The 19,535-nt window shown below is 45.0% G+C and overlaps 1 protein-coding gene across 1 annotated transcript; it reads left to right on the forward strand.

Moving 5' to 3' along the window:
- The first annotated feature begins 1,975 nt into the window (after positions 1-1,975).
- On the forward strand, positions 1,976-3,842 carry gh1 (growth hormone 1). Its single transcript, XM_030735123.1, has 6 exons — positions 1,976-1,985; positions 2,164-2,297; positions 2,624-2,740; positions 3,334-3,477; positions 3,550-3,696; positions 3,780-3,842. The coding sequence occupies exons 1-6, from the start codon at positions 1,976-1,978 to the stop codon at positions 3,840-3,842; spliced, it is 615 nt and encodes a 204-aa protein (XP_030590983.1).
- The last annotated feature ends 15,693 nt before the right edge of the window (positions 3,843-19,535 follow it).

Genomic DNA, 19,535 nt, shown 5'->3' on the forward strand with positions numbered 1-19,535 from the left:
TGTCTGAATAGTGTTGACCAGCTATATGCTGTGAAAAGTTATGTTTAAATAAAAAAATCAGTACTGGCAAACTGAACTGTGTTTTGGGTGCAATGTATTTCTTGCAAACGAGTATAATATAATAACATTACAATTCTTTTTTTATTTGACTGTTGACTTACGTAAAATGCACCCAATGCTTTTTTTTTTAAAGCAATTGTTTAAAAAAAAAAAATCGGATTTGTATCGGTATCGGCAGATACCCAAATATAAAATATCGGTATCGGTATCGGACCTAAAAAAGTGGTATCGTGCCATCCCTAGTTGTATCTAACTGTTTTGGAGGATTGGAGGAAGGTCCTCAGGAATGTAACTAATCATGGAGTTGCCTGATTTTATTCCTTTTTTTTTTTTAATAAAAATCTGTTGACAAAAACTTGGGACAAACATTAATCGACCACAATTCTTTTTTAATAAATGTTGCTAAAACCTTCGAGCTTTACGCTTAACTTTGACTTTTCATTTTTTCTCTTTCATCTTTCTGAGATATTTAATATTTAAAAAGACTTTTAAACAGTTTTTCATCAAATCAAAATTATAGACTCCTGTCTTAGGAAAAATGATTTTGTGGGCACCCACATATCAAAAGGAAGAGAGGAAAAAAAAAAAGAGAAAAAAAAAAAAGAAATCGAAGAAAAGTAAATATACACACACTCACACATCCATACATACACCCACATGCACATACATATGCACACACACACATACAATTTTATTGTTTGTAGTAATGTGTGTGTATGCACCTCTGTCATGCAATGTACTCAATAATGAGGGCAAGAAACTGCAACCATGCCCCCCACGATCCAGAGGCAAATAGGGAAGGACCCAGGGGACCCAGGCCATCCACAGCCCAGGAGCTCAGAAGACCTGGGGCCACACATCCCGATGGTAACCGTGTGCACTCCCCAGAGGAGGAAGGAGGGAGCCCCCACAGTCAAAGGGCTAGAGTCCAGAGAGCCAGAGGAGACGAGCAGCCCACCCCCCCGGCAGGCCGGCACCCCCAGCACAAGCCAGCGTACATTATTAAAAGGCACTGGTGTGTGGCGTCTGTCCCTAGGAAACGATAACAGCAGTGCCAGCAGGCAACACCGGCCTGTGACAGGATGGGGATCCTAAGAGGATCCACGACAATTTTGCTGGCCTTAGTATTTCCTGTATTTTATTTTGTGCTTAATTGTTACATATAGTGTTGATGTGTGTATGACAGAGATGAGTACTGGGCATATGAGTATTGGAAAATATGGAACAAATTGCGTCCCGTGTCGGTTCAATATGGGACGCAACATTTAATTGCCAAATAAAGGACGATTCCATATTTTACAGGACGAATGTCAACCCTAGCTAACAAACAATGAGACTGAGGTCCTAATCCAGGACTGATCTCTGGTGTCCCATTTATATGTGATTATCTGTTGTAATGAGAAAATAAATTCAATCTGAAAACACTTAAAAAAAAAGTGTAAATATTTGTTTTCTTGAATTGATGAGTTTCTGTCTGCAGCTCTGACTCGACTCATCTTCACATATGAATCAAACTCACAGCTTTCAAAGTGACTTCTGTCTGATTTTCGATTTTATTTGTGGATGAAAGCATTGTTTTTCTCCTAAATAAAATCTCTTAACCCTCAAAATGTTAATAATTTTTTAAAACTTTTAGAGCTGTGTTAAACGTCTTTTGAAGCTTGAAATCATAGATTTTAAAACAATTTGGTCACCAGCAGTGTGTTTTTCATGCAGCATAAATATGAGCAATGAAGTGTTAATGTTAATTAGACTCACACACGTGTTTGCTCGTTTCATGTTTCTGGTGATGAATTTAATCATCCAGTTTTTTGCTATAAAAGCAGAGACTCAGAGCTGAAAACATTAGAATGAATGAACTCAGATCAGATTCATCTGAACCAGAACCATAGCCTGAACTAATCCCAGACCAGCCATGGACACAGGTAAGACACCTGAGCTTCCACCACACCATCAAACACCACAAATAAAAGTCTGAACAGGTGCTTTAATGATGTCACACCACACTGTGATGTCACATAACATCAACAGGTCAAAAGCTGCAGATGGAAACTACATTTATCTTTAAGAAAGTCTGAAACGGTCTGTCCATCTGTCTGTCAGTGCTCCTCCTGCTGTCAGTTGTGTGTTTGGGTGTCTACTCTCAGCCAATCACAGACAACCAGCGTCTGTTCTCCATCGCAGTCAGCAGAGTCCAACACCTCCACCTGCTCGCCCAGAGACTCTTCTCCGACTTTGTAAGTCTACAGCAGTTCAGAGGGGACAACAGGGGAGAACAGGTGAAGAATGAGGGAGAACAGAAGGAAAATATATGGAGAACAGGAGCAGAACAGGAGGAAATGGGGGAAGAACAGGGGAGAACAGAGAGAAACCCAGAGATCCATCAGTCCCACAGAACCAGATTTTTTTTGAGCTGAGGGGAATTAGACAACAGAAGAACCCAGGAAGACCACAAACCTCATGAGAACAAACATAGGATTTATATGTATTTATGTGTATTTATATGAAGTTTTTTGTATTTCTGTTCCTTTTTTATGTATTTTTGTGTATTTCCATGTCTTAGGAAAGCTCTTTGCAGACAGAGGAGCAACGTCAACTCAATAAAATCTTCCTGCAGGATTTCTGCAACTCTGATTATATTGTCAGCCCGATCGACAAACACGAGACACAGCGCAGCTCGGTCAGAACACCATACAGAACTGCATAACACTACACAGTCCTACACACTAATACAGAACACAGTGTAATCCCATACCATCAGTAAAGACTAGACTATTTCTGGAGAAACTGTGGATTGTTTATGCTGCTAAACTCAGGCTATGGTTTGATACTAAAAATTTGGAGACAAACAGGTTTGCTTTAAAAAAAGACAAAAAAAAGAAGCAAGATGGCAGTTGATACTTTTACAGGAAAGTTACAGGAAAAGATTTTTTTTAAAAGTGAATAGTAGGCTTTTATTCTGAAAACCTGTCATTTCAGAGCATGGTGATAGAGTCCTATAACTGAAGGCTTTTATTCTAAGAATCTGAACATCCTGTTAATTTCCTAAAAATAACTTTTAATAGAAGATATAAAAGTGTTAAAGTGTCTTGATAATTATAATAATTCAATAAATAATAACTGGCAGAAACATCTCATCATTATATCGGCGTGACTTTAAAACCATGTGCATCCCACAAAGCTGGTCCATAGGTCTGTAGGTTTTTATGTTCTGAAGTTGTCATTAATCTGTTTATCAAGTGAAGCAGTTGCCTTTTTATCAATCGGACACAGGTTCTGAAGCTGCTGTCAATCTCCTATCGATTGATTGAGTCCTGGGAGTTTCCCAGTCGCTCTCTGTCTGGAGGTTCATCTCTGAGGAACCAGATTTCACCAAGACTGTCTGAGCTGAAGACAGGAATCCTGCTGCTGATCAGGGTAAGAACATAAATTGCACAAACATGTTGCTCCATCCATCATATCTATGTGACTAACCACCTGACCCTGCAGGCCAATCAGGATGAAGCAGAGAACTTCCCTGACAGTGGCGCCCTCCAGCTCGCGCCTTACGGAAACTATTACCAAAGTCTGGGAGCTGATGAATCGCTGAGACGAAGCTATGAACTGCTGGCATGCTTCAAGAAGGACATGCACAAGGTGAGGCAGAAGAGGCTGATGATGTCATGATGATGGCAAGAGTAATAGTGCAATGTGAAAATGATGATGTATTTGTACTGCAGGTGGAGACCTACCTGACGGTGGCTAAATGTCGACTCTCTCCAGAAGCAAACTGCACTCTGTAGCTTTGCCTCTTCACCGTGGAGCCCCGCCTCACATTGATGTGTACTCTGTAGCACCGCCTCCATGTTAGCAAACTCTGCTTACACATTAGCATTAGCACAATCCCTGCCCAATGATGATTGTGACATCTGAAATATTTTGACGTTACTGTGATGTAAGCTGTAAACAGGAAATGATGTTGTGCTGTGAAATAAAGTGTGTTGCATTGATATTTGTGGTCTCATCTTCATGGATTATCATGAATTGGTTGTTTATGCTCTTTGCTATGATTTCTTACAAAGATAAACACACTGAGGTGAGTTGGGGTCCACCTACAGGTGTTGTCCAACTTGCTGGCCCACCTTGACGTTTTATTTTCACTCTTGTTGGTGCAATACAGTGCAGTCAGCCTGTCCCATTTGTAAAAAGCACCCTCAGTATAATATTTCCACCCCCATGCTTCATGGTTGGGATGATGTTCTTGGGGTTGTACTTATCTTTCTTCCTCCAAATACAATGAGTGTAGTTGATACAAAGCTCTACTCTATTTTCGTCTCATCTGACCACATGACCTTCTCCCATGCCTCCTCTGGGTCATCCAGATGGTCACTGGTGAACTTCAAATGGGCCTGGACATTTGCTGGCATGAGCAGGGGGACCTTGCTTGCCCTGCAGGATTTTAATCCATGACAGGATAGTGTGTTTCTAACAGTCATCTTTGAAACTGTGGTCCCAGCTCTCTTCAGGTCATTGACCAGGTCCCACTGTGTAGTTCTGGGGTGATTCCTGACCTTTCTCAGAATCATCCTTACACCACAAGGTGAGATCTTGTATTTTTTCCCATTGTATGTTTATCACTGCAGCATTTTGGATCAACTGAAGGCTCTTCAGGGAGTTTTTAGGATAGCTCGATAATAATGAATTACAATAGTCCAGCCTAGAAGTAATAAATGCATGAATTAGCTTTCCAGCATCACTCTGAGAAAGGATGTTTCTAATTTTAGAAATATTCATTCACATTTATCAACATTTTCCAAAGTGTACAGAGAGTACTTTTTTCAGACCCTCCTTCCCAAAAGTGTACAAAGAAAATGTTGATCTTTTATCGTGACGTTTAATTTCACCTGAGTTTTTTTTGGCATTGTAATGTAATAGGAAGTATTAGAAACACATCTTGGTATCAAATATACGTTTTCCTATATAAGCCCTTGATAAATCCTGTGCACCACAGTCTATTTACCAATTTAAGCAAAAATAATACGTTAAAAAAAAATAAAGAAATCACTTTTTGGCACAACACCAGAAACCTGAAAACTAAGCTGTTGCCATGTTTCGTGTACATACAGCACTCGTATTGTGTCCCTTCTTACACTCACTTTAGGACTGAGGGGGACCTTTAGTAACAGCAAGTTTTCATAAACAAATTTGGCAACAGTTCCGGGCACCAGTCACCAAATTACACACAAATATACGGGCCAGCATAGATGAAAACACGCCAGGAACATGTCGAATTAATGTACATACCTTCTGAATAAAATCCATCATCGTTTTCTGTGGTTTACTGCATACAGTTTCCATTTTTGGAACAATGCTTCCACTTCCTTGTTGAATTTATCTCCGGTGGCTTTGGCTGCTTTCCACACCTGCTGTGCTGCACTCGCAGCTTGTCCCTGTGTAATATCATCAGTAGAGTCATTTTGTGAATTGATGATGGCCTATTTTAGAGAATTCAATAAGGCCTGCAAACCACGCAATAGTGCAGTGGTGTACAAGTGAACGAGGGTTGATGCCTCGGGCATTGGCAGTCAGGTGGCAGTGCTCAATTTACGTAGCATTGATGGACATTTTCTAACTATTTGAAAAGCGTACATTGGATGTTAAACTCCTCCCCCATCATATGGTTTGTACGCTTTGGAAAATGTTGATAATTGTGAACATTATCTTAATATCTACATTGAAGGACATATCCTGGTCAGAAATGACTCCAAAATTCCTCAGTGTTGCTGGGGGCCAAGGTAATGCCATCCACAGTATCTGGTTGGACACCATGTTTCTAAGATTTGTAGGGCCAAGTACAAGAACATCAGTTTGATCTGAACTGGATAGATAGATTTGATGGATAGAGTTTGCACTAGCAGAGACATGGTTCATATGTTTTTGTCGCCTTTTGCCCAGAACAAGGTTTAAAAGGTTTTAGTACTTCTACTACACATGTTTAGTTAAACTACAGTATGACTATATGTACAGGTCAATCCAAGTCTCCTGCTCCAGCCACCAGAACAAAGGTCATATCGTGTTAATTTATATTATAGACACAGTCAGCTCAGACAAAGGAGGTTTTGGGTCTCAAAACTGGCCAGAAATGATGTCTCAAATTCGAGCCACAAGAGACAATGTGCCTATTTAATAGGCAGACTTATCTGAACATTTTTTTCAACCAAACTCTGGGGCAAAGTAAAGATCACTCTGGAGGAATTTACAATCTTAATGCACTGCCTGTGGAAAACCTGTAAAACCTAACCTCTCACACCATACCTTCTACCCAACACAAGTAGAAGCTTCTTAAAAAATTATAACAGAGACTTATATACAACATATAAAAATATATAGTATATACATAAGTCTATATAGTCACAATAACAAAAGAGGGCTGTCCTCTGTCAGTTCTAAGGTTTTACATATCAGGACACGTTTAGAAACCGGTGATGACCAGATAATTTATTATCACTATGAAGAAGAAGAAGAAACAGCCTTTATTGTCCCACAGAGGGGAAATTTGGGTGTAACAGCAGCCGCAGTTATTATAAATATAAATAAAGATATAATAATTCACACTATTAAGAAAAGAATATATATAAAATCAACAAACAATATTAACCTTAATACTACTAATAATAATAACACTATATACAATGTACATGATGTGCCTGTGTGTTGAACCTTAACAGGCCGGACTATTTACAGTATATTATATATTATCCTACATTGTGTAGGCTATTGTGGTTTTTGTTGGGAGCAGTGATGGTTATAAAGTCTTACAGCTGCTGGGAGGAAGGATCTGCGGTAACGCTCCTTTGTGCATTTAGGATGCAGCAGTCTGTCACTGAAGGAGCTCTCCAGCTCAGCAACAGTTTCATGCATGGGATGGGAGACCTTGTCCATCAGTGATGTTATTTTGGTCAGAGTCCTTCTGTCTCCCACCACCTGCACTGAGTCGAGAGGACATCCTAGGACAGAGCTGGCTTTCCTGATGAGCTTGTCTATCCTCTTCCTCTCAGCTGTAGACAAGCTGCTGCTCCAACATACTGCTGCATAGAAGATGGCTGATGCCACCACAGAGTCATAGAAGGTCTTCAGGAGTGTCCCCTGCACTCCAAAAGACCTCAGCCTTCTCAGCAGGTAGAGTCTGCTCTGACCCTTCCTGTAGAGCGCATCAGTGTTATGAGTCCAGTCCAGTTTATTGTTTAGGTGAATACCCAGGTACTTATAAGAGTCCACTATCTCAATGTCCACTCCCTGGATGTTCACCGGTGTCCGTGTGGTGGGTCTGCGCCTGCGGAAATCCACCACCAGCTCCTTGGTTTTAGCGGCGTTGATCAGGAGGTGGTTCCGCTGGCACCAGTCCACAAAGTGGACACACAAGAAGAGGTTTGCTATGAAAAAGACTCACAGAAAAACAAGAAAAAAGAAGAAAAGAGATGGAGAACAAGAAGTAGCCGATCTGTCAGCCCGAGATTCAATTCAATTCAATTCAATTTTATTTATATAGCGCCAAATCACAACAAACTGTCGCCTCAAGGCGCTTTGTATTGTGGGTAAAGACCCTACAATAATACAGAGAAAACCCAACAGTCAAAACGACCCCCTATGAGCAGCACTTGGCGACAGTGGAAAGGAAAAAACTCCCTTTTAACAGGAAGAAACCTCCAGCAGAACCAGGCTCAGGGAGGGGCAGTCATCTGCCGCGACCGGTTGGGCTGAGGGGAGAGAAAGACATGCTGTGGAAGAGAGCCAGAGATTAATATCAATTAATGATTAAATGCAGAGTGGAGTATAAACAAAGTAAATAAGGTGAATGAGAAGAAACAGTGCATTATGTGAACCCCCCAGCAGACTAGGCCTATAGCAGCATAACTAAGGGATGGTTCAGGGTCACCTGATCCAGCCCTAACTATAAGCTTTATCATAAAGGAAAGTTTTAAGCCTAATCTTAAAAATAGAGAGGGTGTCTGTCTCCTGAATCCAAGCTGGAAGCTGGTTCCACAGAAGAGGCGCCTGAAAGCTGAAGGCTCTGCCTCCCATTCTACTCTTAAGTATCCTAGGAACCACAAGTAAGCCAGCAGTCTGAGAGCGAAGTGCTCTGTTGGGGTGATATGGTACTATGAGGTCTTTGAGATAAGATGGTGCCTGATTATTCAAGACCTTGTATGTGAGGAGAAGGATTTTAAATTCTATTCTAGATTTAACAGGGAGCCAATGAAGAGAAGCCAATATGGGAGAAATCTGCTCTCTCTTTCTAGTCCCTGTCAGTACTCTAGCTGCAGCATTTTGGATCAGCTGAAGGCTTTTCAGGGAGCTTTTAGGACAGCCTGATAATAATGAATTACAATAGTCCAGCCTACAAGTAATAAATGCATGAATGAGCTTTTCAGCATCACTCTGAGAAAGGATGTTTCTAATTTTAGAAATATTGCGCAAATGCAAAAAAGCGGTCCTACATATTTGTTTAATATGTGCATTGAAGGACATATCCTGGTCAAAAATGACTCCAAGATGGTTACATCATAATATCACGATGAGGCTGTGTGGCTGGCAGGGGTGGATCCGATTGCAGGACGCATAAGTCAGAGCTGATGTGTAGTAGATTTAATGGTGAAAGCCTTAGTGTCCAAAAATACAAACAAAGAATCCCAGGATCCAAAACCATAACACACTAGAAATGGAAACACAGAAGGAAGGAAGGACTTGGTGTTGGCTCTCACTGCGGTATTGTATCACTTCCTGTTCCTGTTTCGGAGCACAGTGTTTTGCTGTCTGTTAGCTGTTATATCTGTATAACTCGATTTATCTGGATAATAACATATTGTAATGATCCATGATGGACGTTATTGCTAAATGTGTGTCACAGTTATTGTTCTCTTTAAGTTAGGTTGTTTTGGGGTTGAACCGGAAGGAGATGTGGGGGGTCGCTCTTGGGAGGGAGGTCTCTTTTTTTCTTGTGTGAGTTAGAGTTGGCTGTATCCGGCGAGAGCTGTTCTGTGTGTGTCCGGCCTGATTAAATGGTGTTAGTAACGAAACCTCTGCCTGGTGCTTGGGTGACATAACGGAACGTTACACTGGTGTCAGAAGCTTAAACTACGAACTACCACGCCTGGATCTATTACCAGCGGCTCTGCTCACGGCTCAGGGACACAACTCCCGATTATGCGGAGGAACACTGTTAAGAAGGAGGAGCAGGAGATGGATATCCGACCCGCTCGCAGCGTGAGGGAAGCGGCGCTCCAGCTGGCTGCTGAGGCTGGGTTCTCCCCAGGTTTGTCTCGGCTGGAGGGCCGTTCGCGCCATGATCGCCATTTCGGCGGGACGGAGCGGAGGTCATGTGATGTAAACAATGATGGCAGCGCCCATGCACAGCCGGCTACGGTAAACATAAAGACACCCAAGTTCAGCGGTAAGACGCCGTGGGAAGTGTTTATTGCTCAGTTTGAACTATTAGCTGCTGCAGCTGGCTGGTCTGTCGAACATAAAGCATTGCAATTAGCTCTGTGCCTGTGTGAGGATGCAGCAGCATGCCTGCTGCTGCTGAGTGAAAGAGAGAGGGGAGACTATACTGCTCTAGTTGGGGCACTCCAGAGACGGTTTGGGCAGTATAACCAGCCTGTGCTACTGAGGTCAGAGTTTCACAACAGACGGAGACTGCCTGGAGAACCGCTGCATATCCTGGCCCATGACATTGAGTGCCTCTGCAGGCGGGCCTATGACAACATGCCCCTTGCAGTGCAGACAGAGCTCGCCCGTGATCAGTTCCTACAGGCCCTCAGTCCCAAAGAGCTCCGTATTCAGACACAGCTTGCTCGTCCAACCACACTCAGTGCAGCTCTGGAGTTGGCGTTGGAGAGGGAGATGCTGACAGGACCTCCTGGAGGGGCTGAGGATTCACCAGTGGTCAGAGCAACATCTGCACCTGCTGAGCGGACGGAGAGGCAGGGGGGACCACACAGCATGACCCAGGCGGCTGCTCTTCAGTCACCTTCTCCCCGTGCTGGCACACGCCGCCGACCACAAAGCTGCTGGGGATGTGGACAAGCTGGACATCTCATCAGGCAGTGCCCCAGGTTTGCAGCGGCGCAGGGAAACGGTCAGGGGCCCGTGTAGGTGGGAGTACACGGGCCGTCGTGACCAACACCCCCACACCACCCACATTGTCACCTGGCAGGGTCATTACTGTAGGCTGGACCCAAGTTGGTGACTTTTGCCACATTCCGGTGGTGGTTGATGGGGTATCCTGCACAGCACTCCTCGACACAGGGTCCAACACAACACTGGTCCGACCTGACATCATTCCAGCTGGGACTGCCATGCAAACAACCAATGTGCAGCTTAAGACAGTGACTGGTGACCTGGCCCCCATAACAGGGAGGGGGATGTTTCAGTTTAAGGTTGGAGACCTAACCATGCCTTTTGCTGCCTGGGTGGCTGACGTCCAGGATGCCTGCATCCTGGGGCTGGACTTTTTACGAGCCATTGATGGTGTGCTGGACCTCGGGGAAGGCTGTCTGTTACTCCCGGGAGGAGAGAGGGTGCAGCTTAAACCCCCACCTTTAAACCCATCCCCTGCTGTAATAGCGGCTTGCACCTCGGAGTCCCCTGTATTACCACTAGTTGAACAGCGAACTGATGAAGAGGAGAGGCTGTCAGCAGTGAGAAACGTCTGGTCCAGGAACTGTGAGGGCCTGACTCAGCAGCAGCAAGGAAGTCTATGGCAGGTGCTCTTGGACTTTAAAGACATTTTTGCCCTCACAGAGTGTGATGTAGGCCTGACACACTTGGTGGAACACGTTATTGACACTGGGGATGCTCGTCCTGTTAAAATGCGTCCTCGTCGCCTTCCTCTGGCTCATCAGGAGGCGGCTGACCAAGAACTGCGTGAGATGCTAAAGATGGGCATCATAGAGCCATCTGAAAGTCCCTGGGCATCTGCTGTGGTGATGGTGCCCAAGAAGAACAGTCCACGAATGCGCTTCTGCGTGGACTACAGGCCACTTAATAAAGTTACTAAAAAGGACTCTTATCCCCTTCCCAGAATCGATGAGTCTCTCGACCTGGTGGCAGGGTCTTCTTGGTTCTCCACCCTGGACCTGCGAAGTGGTTACTGGCAGGTGCCTCTGTCCCCAGATTCTAGACCAAAGACGGCCTTTTGCACGAACAGGGGACTGTGGCAGTTCAGAGTCCTGAGCTTTGGCCTGTGCAACGCCCCAGCCACCTTTGAGAGACTTATGGACGGTGTGCTGGCTGGTGTCCCAAGACAGCAGTGTCTGGTCTACCTGGACGACCTCCTGGTGCATGGGACCTCTTTTGAAACCACCATGGATACCCTGAGACAGGTAATGGAGAGAGTAAGGGCCGCAGGCCTTAAGCTGCACCCGGACAAGTGTCACTTCATGAGGAGGGAGGTGGAGTTCCTTGGTCACAAGTTGGGTCGGGAGGGCATCAGCACTTTGGAGGAAAAAGTGCAGACCATTAGGGACTGGCCCACTCCCGCAGACCAGGTGCAACTAAAAAGCTTCCTGGGACTGGCGTCATATTACAGGAGGTTTGTAAAAGGCTTCTCCTCCATAGCTGCACCACTCTTTCGCCTGCTGCAGAAGGATCACGACTTCAGCTGGACCCAAGACTGTCAGCAGGCATGCGACACCCTGCGCAGATCCCTGACGGAGTCTCCGATCCTTGCCCCACCTGACCCCGCACTACCATTTGTCCTGGACACAGATGCAAGTAGTGTGGGACTGGGAGCCGTGCTGTCGCAGGTCGGACCTGAAGGTGAGAAGGTGGTGGCATACTTCAGCCGGGTCCTGAATAAGAGTGAGCGACGCTATTGTGTCACACGGCGAGAGCTCCTGGCTGTGGTGATGGCAGTGAGACACTTTAAGTACTACCTATGTGGCACGCCTTTTATCATCAGGACTGATCATGCCGCCCTCCAGTGGCTTATGTCTTTCAGAGAACCAGAGGGGCAGGTGGCTCGTTGGCTGGAGGAGCTCCAGGCCTTTAATTTCACTGTGGAGCACAGAGCAGGGGCACACCACTCCAATGCGGATGCACTATCCCGCCGCCCATGTGCCGCGACAGGCTGCCGCTATTGTGGGAAGCGGGAGGAGAAGGAGAGGGAACTCACAGCAACAGATAATCCTGCACAGCTCTCCTGCAGGGCACTCCTAGTGGTGGACATGGCAGAATGGAGGGCCCAGCAGGAGCAAGACACCGACCTGCTACCAGTACTACGATGGCTTGAGAACGAGCAGCGACCTAACTGGGATGAGGTTACCGGGCTCTCTATCGCCACCAAAGGGCTGTGGGCCAAGTTCAATGCCCTAAGGTTGGACAAGGGAGTGCTGCAGCGCGGCTGGAAAGATCCTGCTACAGGTGAGGAAAGGTGGCAAGTTGTGGTACCCAAGTCGCTAAGGCCAGCGGTGCTGGAAGCCTGCCATGGGAGTAGAGGCGCTGGCCACTTTGGCGTGTCAAAGACCCTTCGCCGCCTGCGCCAGGGTTACTATTGGGGCCAGCAGCGTAGAGATGTGGAGGGCTTCTGCCGAAGCTGTGACTCCTGTGCCGCCCACAAAGGTCCGCTGGACCAGTCCCGTGCTCAACTTCAACAGCAACCGGCAGGTGCACCGATGGAGCGAGTGGCTGTGGACATCATGGGGCCATTTCCCCGGACTGATAGGGGAAACCGCTATGTGGTTTGCCCTAAATGGCCGGAAGCATACGCCATCCCAGACCAGGAGGCGGAGACAGTGGCTGACACATTAGTGGAGGGAATGCTCAGCAGATTTGGAACGGCAGGGGTTCTTCACAGTGACCAAGGCCGTAACTTTGAGTCCAGGGTGTTTGCTGCCATGTGCGAACGCCTTGGAATTCAGAAGACCCGCACCACGCCACTCCACCCCCAGAGTGATGGCCTGGTGGAAAGGTTTAATAGGACACTGGCCCAGCAGTTAGCCATCATCACGTCAGAACACCAGCGTGACTGGGACACTCACCTCCCACTCATCCTAATGGCCTACAGGTCGGCCGTCCAGGACTCCACCCAGTGCACACCCGCCCTGCTCATGTTAGGGAGAGAACTAAGGACCCCTGCTGAACTGGCTTTTGGGAAACCTCCTGATGCTCCGGATGCGCCACCGGGTCAAAGCTATGCCAGGAAGCTGCAGGACCGACTGGAGTCGGCGCATTCCTATGCTCGGGACCAGCTGGCAAAGGCGGGACTGCGGCAAAAGAGAAACTACGACCTGACTACTAAAGGGAGGCACTTCCGTGCTGGAGAGCTGGTGTGGGTCTACAGCCCGAAGAGAAAAAAGGACGGTGTCCTAAACTGGACAGCAACTGGGTTGGACCCTGCAGTGTCCTGGAACGAGTTGGGGAAGTGGTTTATAGAGTACAGTTACCACCTAGAGGCAGGAAAGTGGTCCTGCACAGAGACAGGATGGCCCCTTATAAGGGTCGTTCTCCTTCCCCTTTCTCTGAGGGATGCATGCAAATCCCCCACACTCCAGCTCAGCTGGACTCCCAGCTGGACATGGCTCCCTCCCCATCCCCTTGTTCTCCCCCTCAGTTTCCTGTAGTTCATGCCACCCCTCGGAAGCCAAGGAGGCGACGTCAACTGCCTCCCCGCCTCAGAGACTGTGTTTTTCCCTCGAGGACGAGGAACTTTTTGTTAGGGGAACAGTGTAATGATCCATGATGGACGTTATTGCTAAATGTGTGTCACAGTTATTGTTCTCTTTAAGTTAGGTTGTTTTGGGGTTGAACCGAAAGGAGATGTGGGGGGTCGCTCTTGGGAGGGAGGTCTCTTTTTTTCTTGTGTGAGTTAGAGTTGGCTGTATCCGGCGAGAGCTGTTCTGTGTGTGTCCGGCCTGATTAAATGGTGTTAGTAACGAAACCTCTGCCTGGTGCTTGGGTGACATAACGGAACGTTACAATATTTTAGTGTAATCTTCACCTACATTAAATAGCATACTCTTTGCTGAATCACCTGTATTCACATTACTCACGTTGTTTTTAGAAATTCGCTAGCTTAGCTCAGCTAGTAGCTTAGCCCTTAGCCGACTCACTACCAGCATGGCTTCTTCTCCTGTCTCTCCTGCACCTTCCTGCTCTGGGTGTCACATGTTTAGTTACTCCTCGGCCTCCTTTAGCAGTAACGGTACTTGTAATAAATGTAGTCTGTTTGTAGCTCTGGAGGCCAGGCTTTCTGAATTGGAGACTCGGCTCCGCACCCTGGAAAATCCTACATCTAGCCAGGCCCCTGTAGCGGGTGCGGACCATGGTAGCTTAGCCGCCGTTAGCTCCCCCCCAGCAGATCCCGAGCAGCAGGGAAAACAGGCCAGCTGGGTGACGGTGAGGAGGAAGCGTAGTCCTAAGCAGAAGCCCCGGGTACACCACCAACCTGTTCACGTCTCTAACCGTTTTTCTCCACTCGGCGACACACCCGCCGAGGAACAAACTCTGGTTATTGGCGACTCTGTTTTGAGAAACGTGAAGCTACACCGGCGACCATAGTCAAATGTCTTCCAGGGGCCAGAGCAGGCGACATTCATGGAAATTTGAAACTGCTGGCTAAGGCTAATCGTAGATTTGGTAAGATCGTTATTCACGTCGGCAGTAATGACACCCGGTTACGCCAATCGGAGGTCACTAAAATTAATATTGACTCGGTGTGTAACTTTGCAAAAACAATGTCGGACTCTGTAGTTTTCTCTGGGCCCCCCCCCAATCAGACCAGGAGCGACATGTTTAGCCGCATGTTCTCCTTGAATCGCTGGCTGTCTGAGTGGTGTCCAAAAAACGACGTGGGCTTCATAGATAATTGGCAAAGTTTCTGGGGAAAACCTGGTCTTGTTAGGAGAGACGGCATCCATCCCACTTTGGATGGAGCAGCTCTCATTTCTAGAAATCTGGCCAAATTTATTAACCCTCCTAAAACCTGACTACCCAGGGTTGAGACCAGGAAGCAGAGCTGCAGTCTTACACGCCTCTCTGCAGCTTCTCTCCTCCTGCCATCCCCCCAAAACCCCATCCCCATAGAGTCGGTGCCTGCTCCCAGACCACCAAAAAACAAAGCTAAAATCAGCAAAAAGCTATTTAAGCATAAAAATTCAAAAACAATAAATAATACAGCTTCATCAACTGCACCAAAAAATAAAACAATTAAATGTGGATTGTTAAACATTAGGTCTCTCTCTTCCAAGTCCCTATTAGTAAATGATTTAATAATTGATCAACGTATTGATTTATTCTGCCTTACAGAAACCTGGTTACAGCAGGATGAATATGTTAGTTTAAATGAATCAACACCCCCGAGTCACAGTAACTGTCAGAATGCTCGAAGCACAGGTCGAGGAGGAGGATTAGCTGCAATCTTCAATTCCAGCTTATTAATTAATCAAAGACCCAGACAAAGTTTTCATTCTTTTGAAAGCCTGACTCTTAGTCTTGTCCATCCTAATTGGGAAAATCAAAAACCTGTTTTATTTGTTATTATCTATCGTCCACCTGGTCCTTACTCAGAGTTTCTGTCTGATTTCTCAGACTTTTTACCTGATTTAGTGCTCAGTTCAGATAAAATAATTATAGTGGGTGATTTTAACGTCCATGTAGATGCTGAGAATGACAGCCTCAACACTGCATTTAATCTATTGTTAGATTCAATTGGCTTCTCTCAAAATGTAAAGGAGCCCACCCACCACTTTAATCATACTCTGGATCTTGTCCTAACATATGGCATAGAAACTGAAGACTTAACAGTATTCCCTGAAAGCCCCCTCCTGTCTGATCATTTCTTAGTAACATTTACATTTACTTTAATGGATTACACAGCAGTGGGGAATAAGTTTTATTACAGTAGAAGTCTTTCTGAAAGTGCTGTAACTAAGTTTAAGGATCTAATTCCTTCATTATTATGCTCTTCAGTGCCAACACAGTGCAGAGCAGCTACCTAAACTCTGCTCCCAGTGAGGTCGATTATCTCGTCAATAGTTTTACATCCTCACTGCGTATAACTTTGGATACTGTGGCTCCTCTGAAAAGGAAAGCCTCAAATCAGAAGTGCCTGACTCCGTGGTATAATTCACAAACACACAGCTTAAAGCAGATAACCCGAAAGCTGGAGAGGGAATGGCGTCTCACTAAATTAGAAGATGCTCATTTAGCCTGGAAAAAGAGTTTGTTGCTGTATAAAAAAGCCCTCCGTAAAGCTAGGACATCTTACTATTCATCATTAATTGAAGAAAATAAGAACAACCCCAGGTTTCTTTTCAGCACTGTAGCCAGGCTGACAAAGAGTCAGAGCTCTGTAGAGCCGAGTATTCCTTTCACGTTAACTAGTAGTGACTTCATGGATTTCTTTACAAATAAAATTTTAGACAGAGAAAAAATTATTCATAACCATCTCAAAGATTATTCTTCATGTTCGGCTGCTTTCAGCACTGCTGGTATTTGTTTAGACTCTTTTGCTCCAGTTGATCTTTCAGAGTTAACTTCAATAGTTACTTCCTCCAAACCAGCAACATGTTTGTTAGATCCCATTCCTACTAGACTGTTCAAAGAAGTCTTTCCAATTATTGATGCTTCAATCTTAAAAATGATCAATCAGTCTTTATTAGTTGGCTATGTACCACAGACCTTCAAGGTGGCTGTAATTAAACCTCTACTTAAAAAGCCATCACTTGACCCAGCTGTCTTAGCTAATTATAGGCCAATCTCCAACCTTCCTTTTCTCTCAAAGACTCTTGAAAGAGTAGTTGTAAAACAGGTAACTGATCATCTGCAGAGGAACGGTTTATTTGAAGAGTTTCAGTCAGGTTTCAGAATTCATCACAGTACAGAAACAGCATTAGTGAAGGTTACAAATGATCTTCTTAGAGCCTCTGACAGTGGACTCATCTCTGTACTTGTCCTGTTGGACCTCAGTGCAGCTTTTGATACTGTTGACCATAACATTTTATTACAGAGATTAGAGCTTGCTATAGGTATTAAAGGTACTGCACTGCAGTGGTTTGAATCATATTTATATCATAGACTCCAATTTGTTCATGTAAATGGGGAGTCTTCTTCACACACTAAGGTTAATTATGGAGTTCCACAGGGTTCTGTGCTAGGACCAATTCTATTTACATTATACATGCTTCCCTTAGGCAGTATTATTAGAAAGCACTGCATCAATTTTCATTGTTATGCAGATGATACTCAGCTTTACCTATCAATGAAGCCAGATGACACACATCAATTAGTCAAACTGCAGGAATGTCTTAAAGATATTAAGGCCTGGATGACCTTTAATTTCCTGCTTCTAAATTCAGATAAAACTGAAATTCTTGTTCTCGGCCCCACAAATCTTAGAAACATGGTGTCTAACCAGATACTTACTCTGGATGGCATGACTTTGGCCTCCAGTAACACTGTGAGAAATCTTGGAGTCATTTTTGACCAGGATATGTCCTTCAATGCACATATTAAACAAATATGTAGGACCGCTTTGTTGTATTTGTGCAATATTTCTAAAATTAGAAACATCCTTTCTCAGAGTGATGCTGAAAAGCTCTTTCATGCATTTATTACTTCTAGGCTGGACTATTGTAATTCATTATTATCAGGCTGTCCTAAAAGCTCCCTGAAAAGCCTTCAGCTGATCCAAAATGCTGCAGCTAGAGTACTGACAGGGACTAGAAAGAGAGAGCAGATTTCTCCCATATTGGCTTCTCTTCATTGGCTCCCTGTTAAATCTAGAATAGAATTTAAAATCCTTCTCCTCACATACAAGGTCTTGAATAATCAGGCACCATCTTATCTCAAAGACCTCATAGTACCATATCACCCCAACAGAGCACTTCGCTCTCAGACTGCTGGCTTACTTGTGGTTCCTAGGATACTTAAGAGTAGAATGGGAGGCAGAGCCTTCAGCTTTCAGGCGCCTCTTCTGTGGAACCAGCTTCCAGCTTGGATTCAGGAGACAGACACCCTCTCTATTTTTAAGATTAGGCTTAAAACTTTCCTTTATGATAAAGCTTATAGTTAGGGCTGGATCAGGTGACCCTGAACCATCCCTTAGTTATGCTGCTATAGGCCTAGTCTGCTGGGGGGTTCACATAATGCACTGTTTCTTCTCATTCACCTTATTTACTTTGTTTATACTCCACTCTGCATTTAATCATTAATTGATATTAATCTCTGGCTCTCTTCCACAGCATGTCTTTCTCTCCCCTCAGCCCAACCGGTCGCGGCAGATGACTGCCCCTCCCTGAGCCTGGTTCTGCTGGAGGTTTCTTCCTGTTAAAAGGGAGTTTTTCCTTTCCACTGTCGCCAAGTGCTGCTCATAGGGGGTCGTTTTGACTGTTGGGTTTTCTCTGTATTATTGTAGGGTCTTTACCCACAATACAAAGCGCCTTGAGGCGACAGTTTGTTGTGATTTGGCGCTATATAAATAAAATTGAATTGAATTGAATTGAATTGAATTGAAACAGTAGTGACGGGTCAGTTGCGAATGATCCGGCTCTAAGAGACGGATCTTTGAAGTGAATGGTTAAGATGTGTGGTGGAATCTGTGTGCACGAAGGAACAGGGTGGGGGGAGGGAAGAGACACTCCACACAGCTCAAACACAGAGGGAGCGTCTCCTGCAAAGTTTGCTTAGAAACCGGAAAGAGCAAGAGAAAGTTGCGCTTTACATAGAGGCTACATGAAGGAATGGTGAGGAAAAGTAAGTCATTTTACACATTTTTTTAACTACAATCTGAGGAGCCGTTTGGGAGCCGAAAGAGTTGAACTTCCCATCACTAAAACACAGACTATGACACGACAATGAACAGATGAAAGCTGAGGGCTTAAATACACACAAGATAATTAGCGCAAATGGAAACAACAGGGAACAGGTGAAACAAATGAAACTAATAACACAGAGGAAACAAAACTAAACACAAAATACAAAAGGAACATGACACTGTCAAAATAAAATAGGAAGTGACCAATCATGACGCACACACAGACTAGACACACGAAAACCTGACAGAGGGAATCTAAACATATGACTAACAAACACCTACTTGAACACACAGGCTGGCATCCTGGGGAGGGACAAGAAGGGAAAACACAGGGAGAACTAAACTAAAGCTACGGGAGAGGAACCTAAACACCACACACAAGGAAACCAGGGGAAGGAAACTAAACACAGATGAGTCAAGACATGGGGACAAAACACACAGGAACACAGGGAAGACCAGAACAAAGGGAAACCAGAAAAAACATACAAATAACTAATAACAGAGCACCTAACAATAACAAACTGAGGATCTAATCTGTAAGGAAACCTAAGAAAACACAACTATAACACACTGAACTTCACAAAAAGCACTCAAACACTGGGCCACTGGCCCAGGACCATGACAAAGACAGAGCCAGCCCTCTTTATGATTTTGTTCAGTCTCTTCCTGTCTGCTGCCATTA

The sequence above is a fragment of the Archocentrus centrarchus genome, chromosome 8 (assembly GCF_007364275.1).
Source record: "Archocentrus centrarchus isolate MPI-CPG fArcCen1 chromosome 8, fArcCen1, whole genome shotgun sequence".
In the NCBI taxonomy this organism is placed as follows: domain Eukaryota; kingdom Metazoa; phylum Chordata; class Actinopteri; order Cichliformes; family Cichlidae; genus Archocentrus; species Archocentrus centrarchus.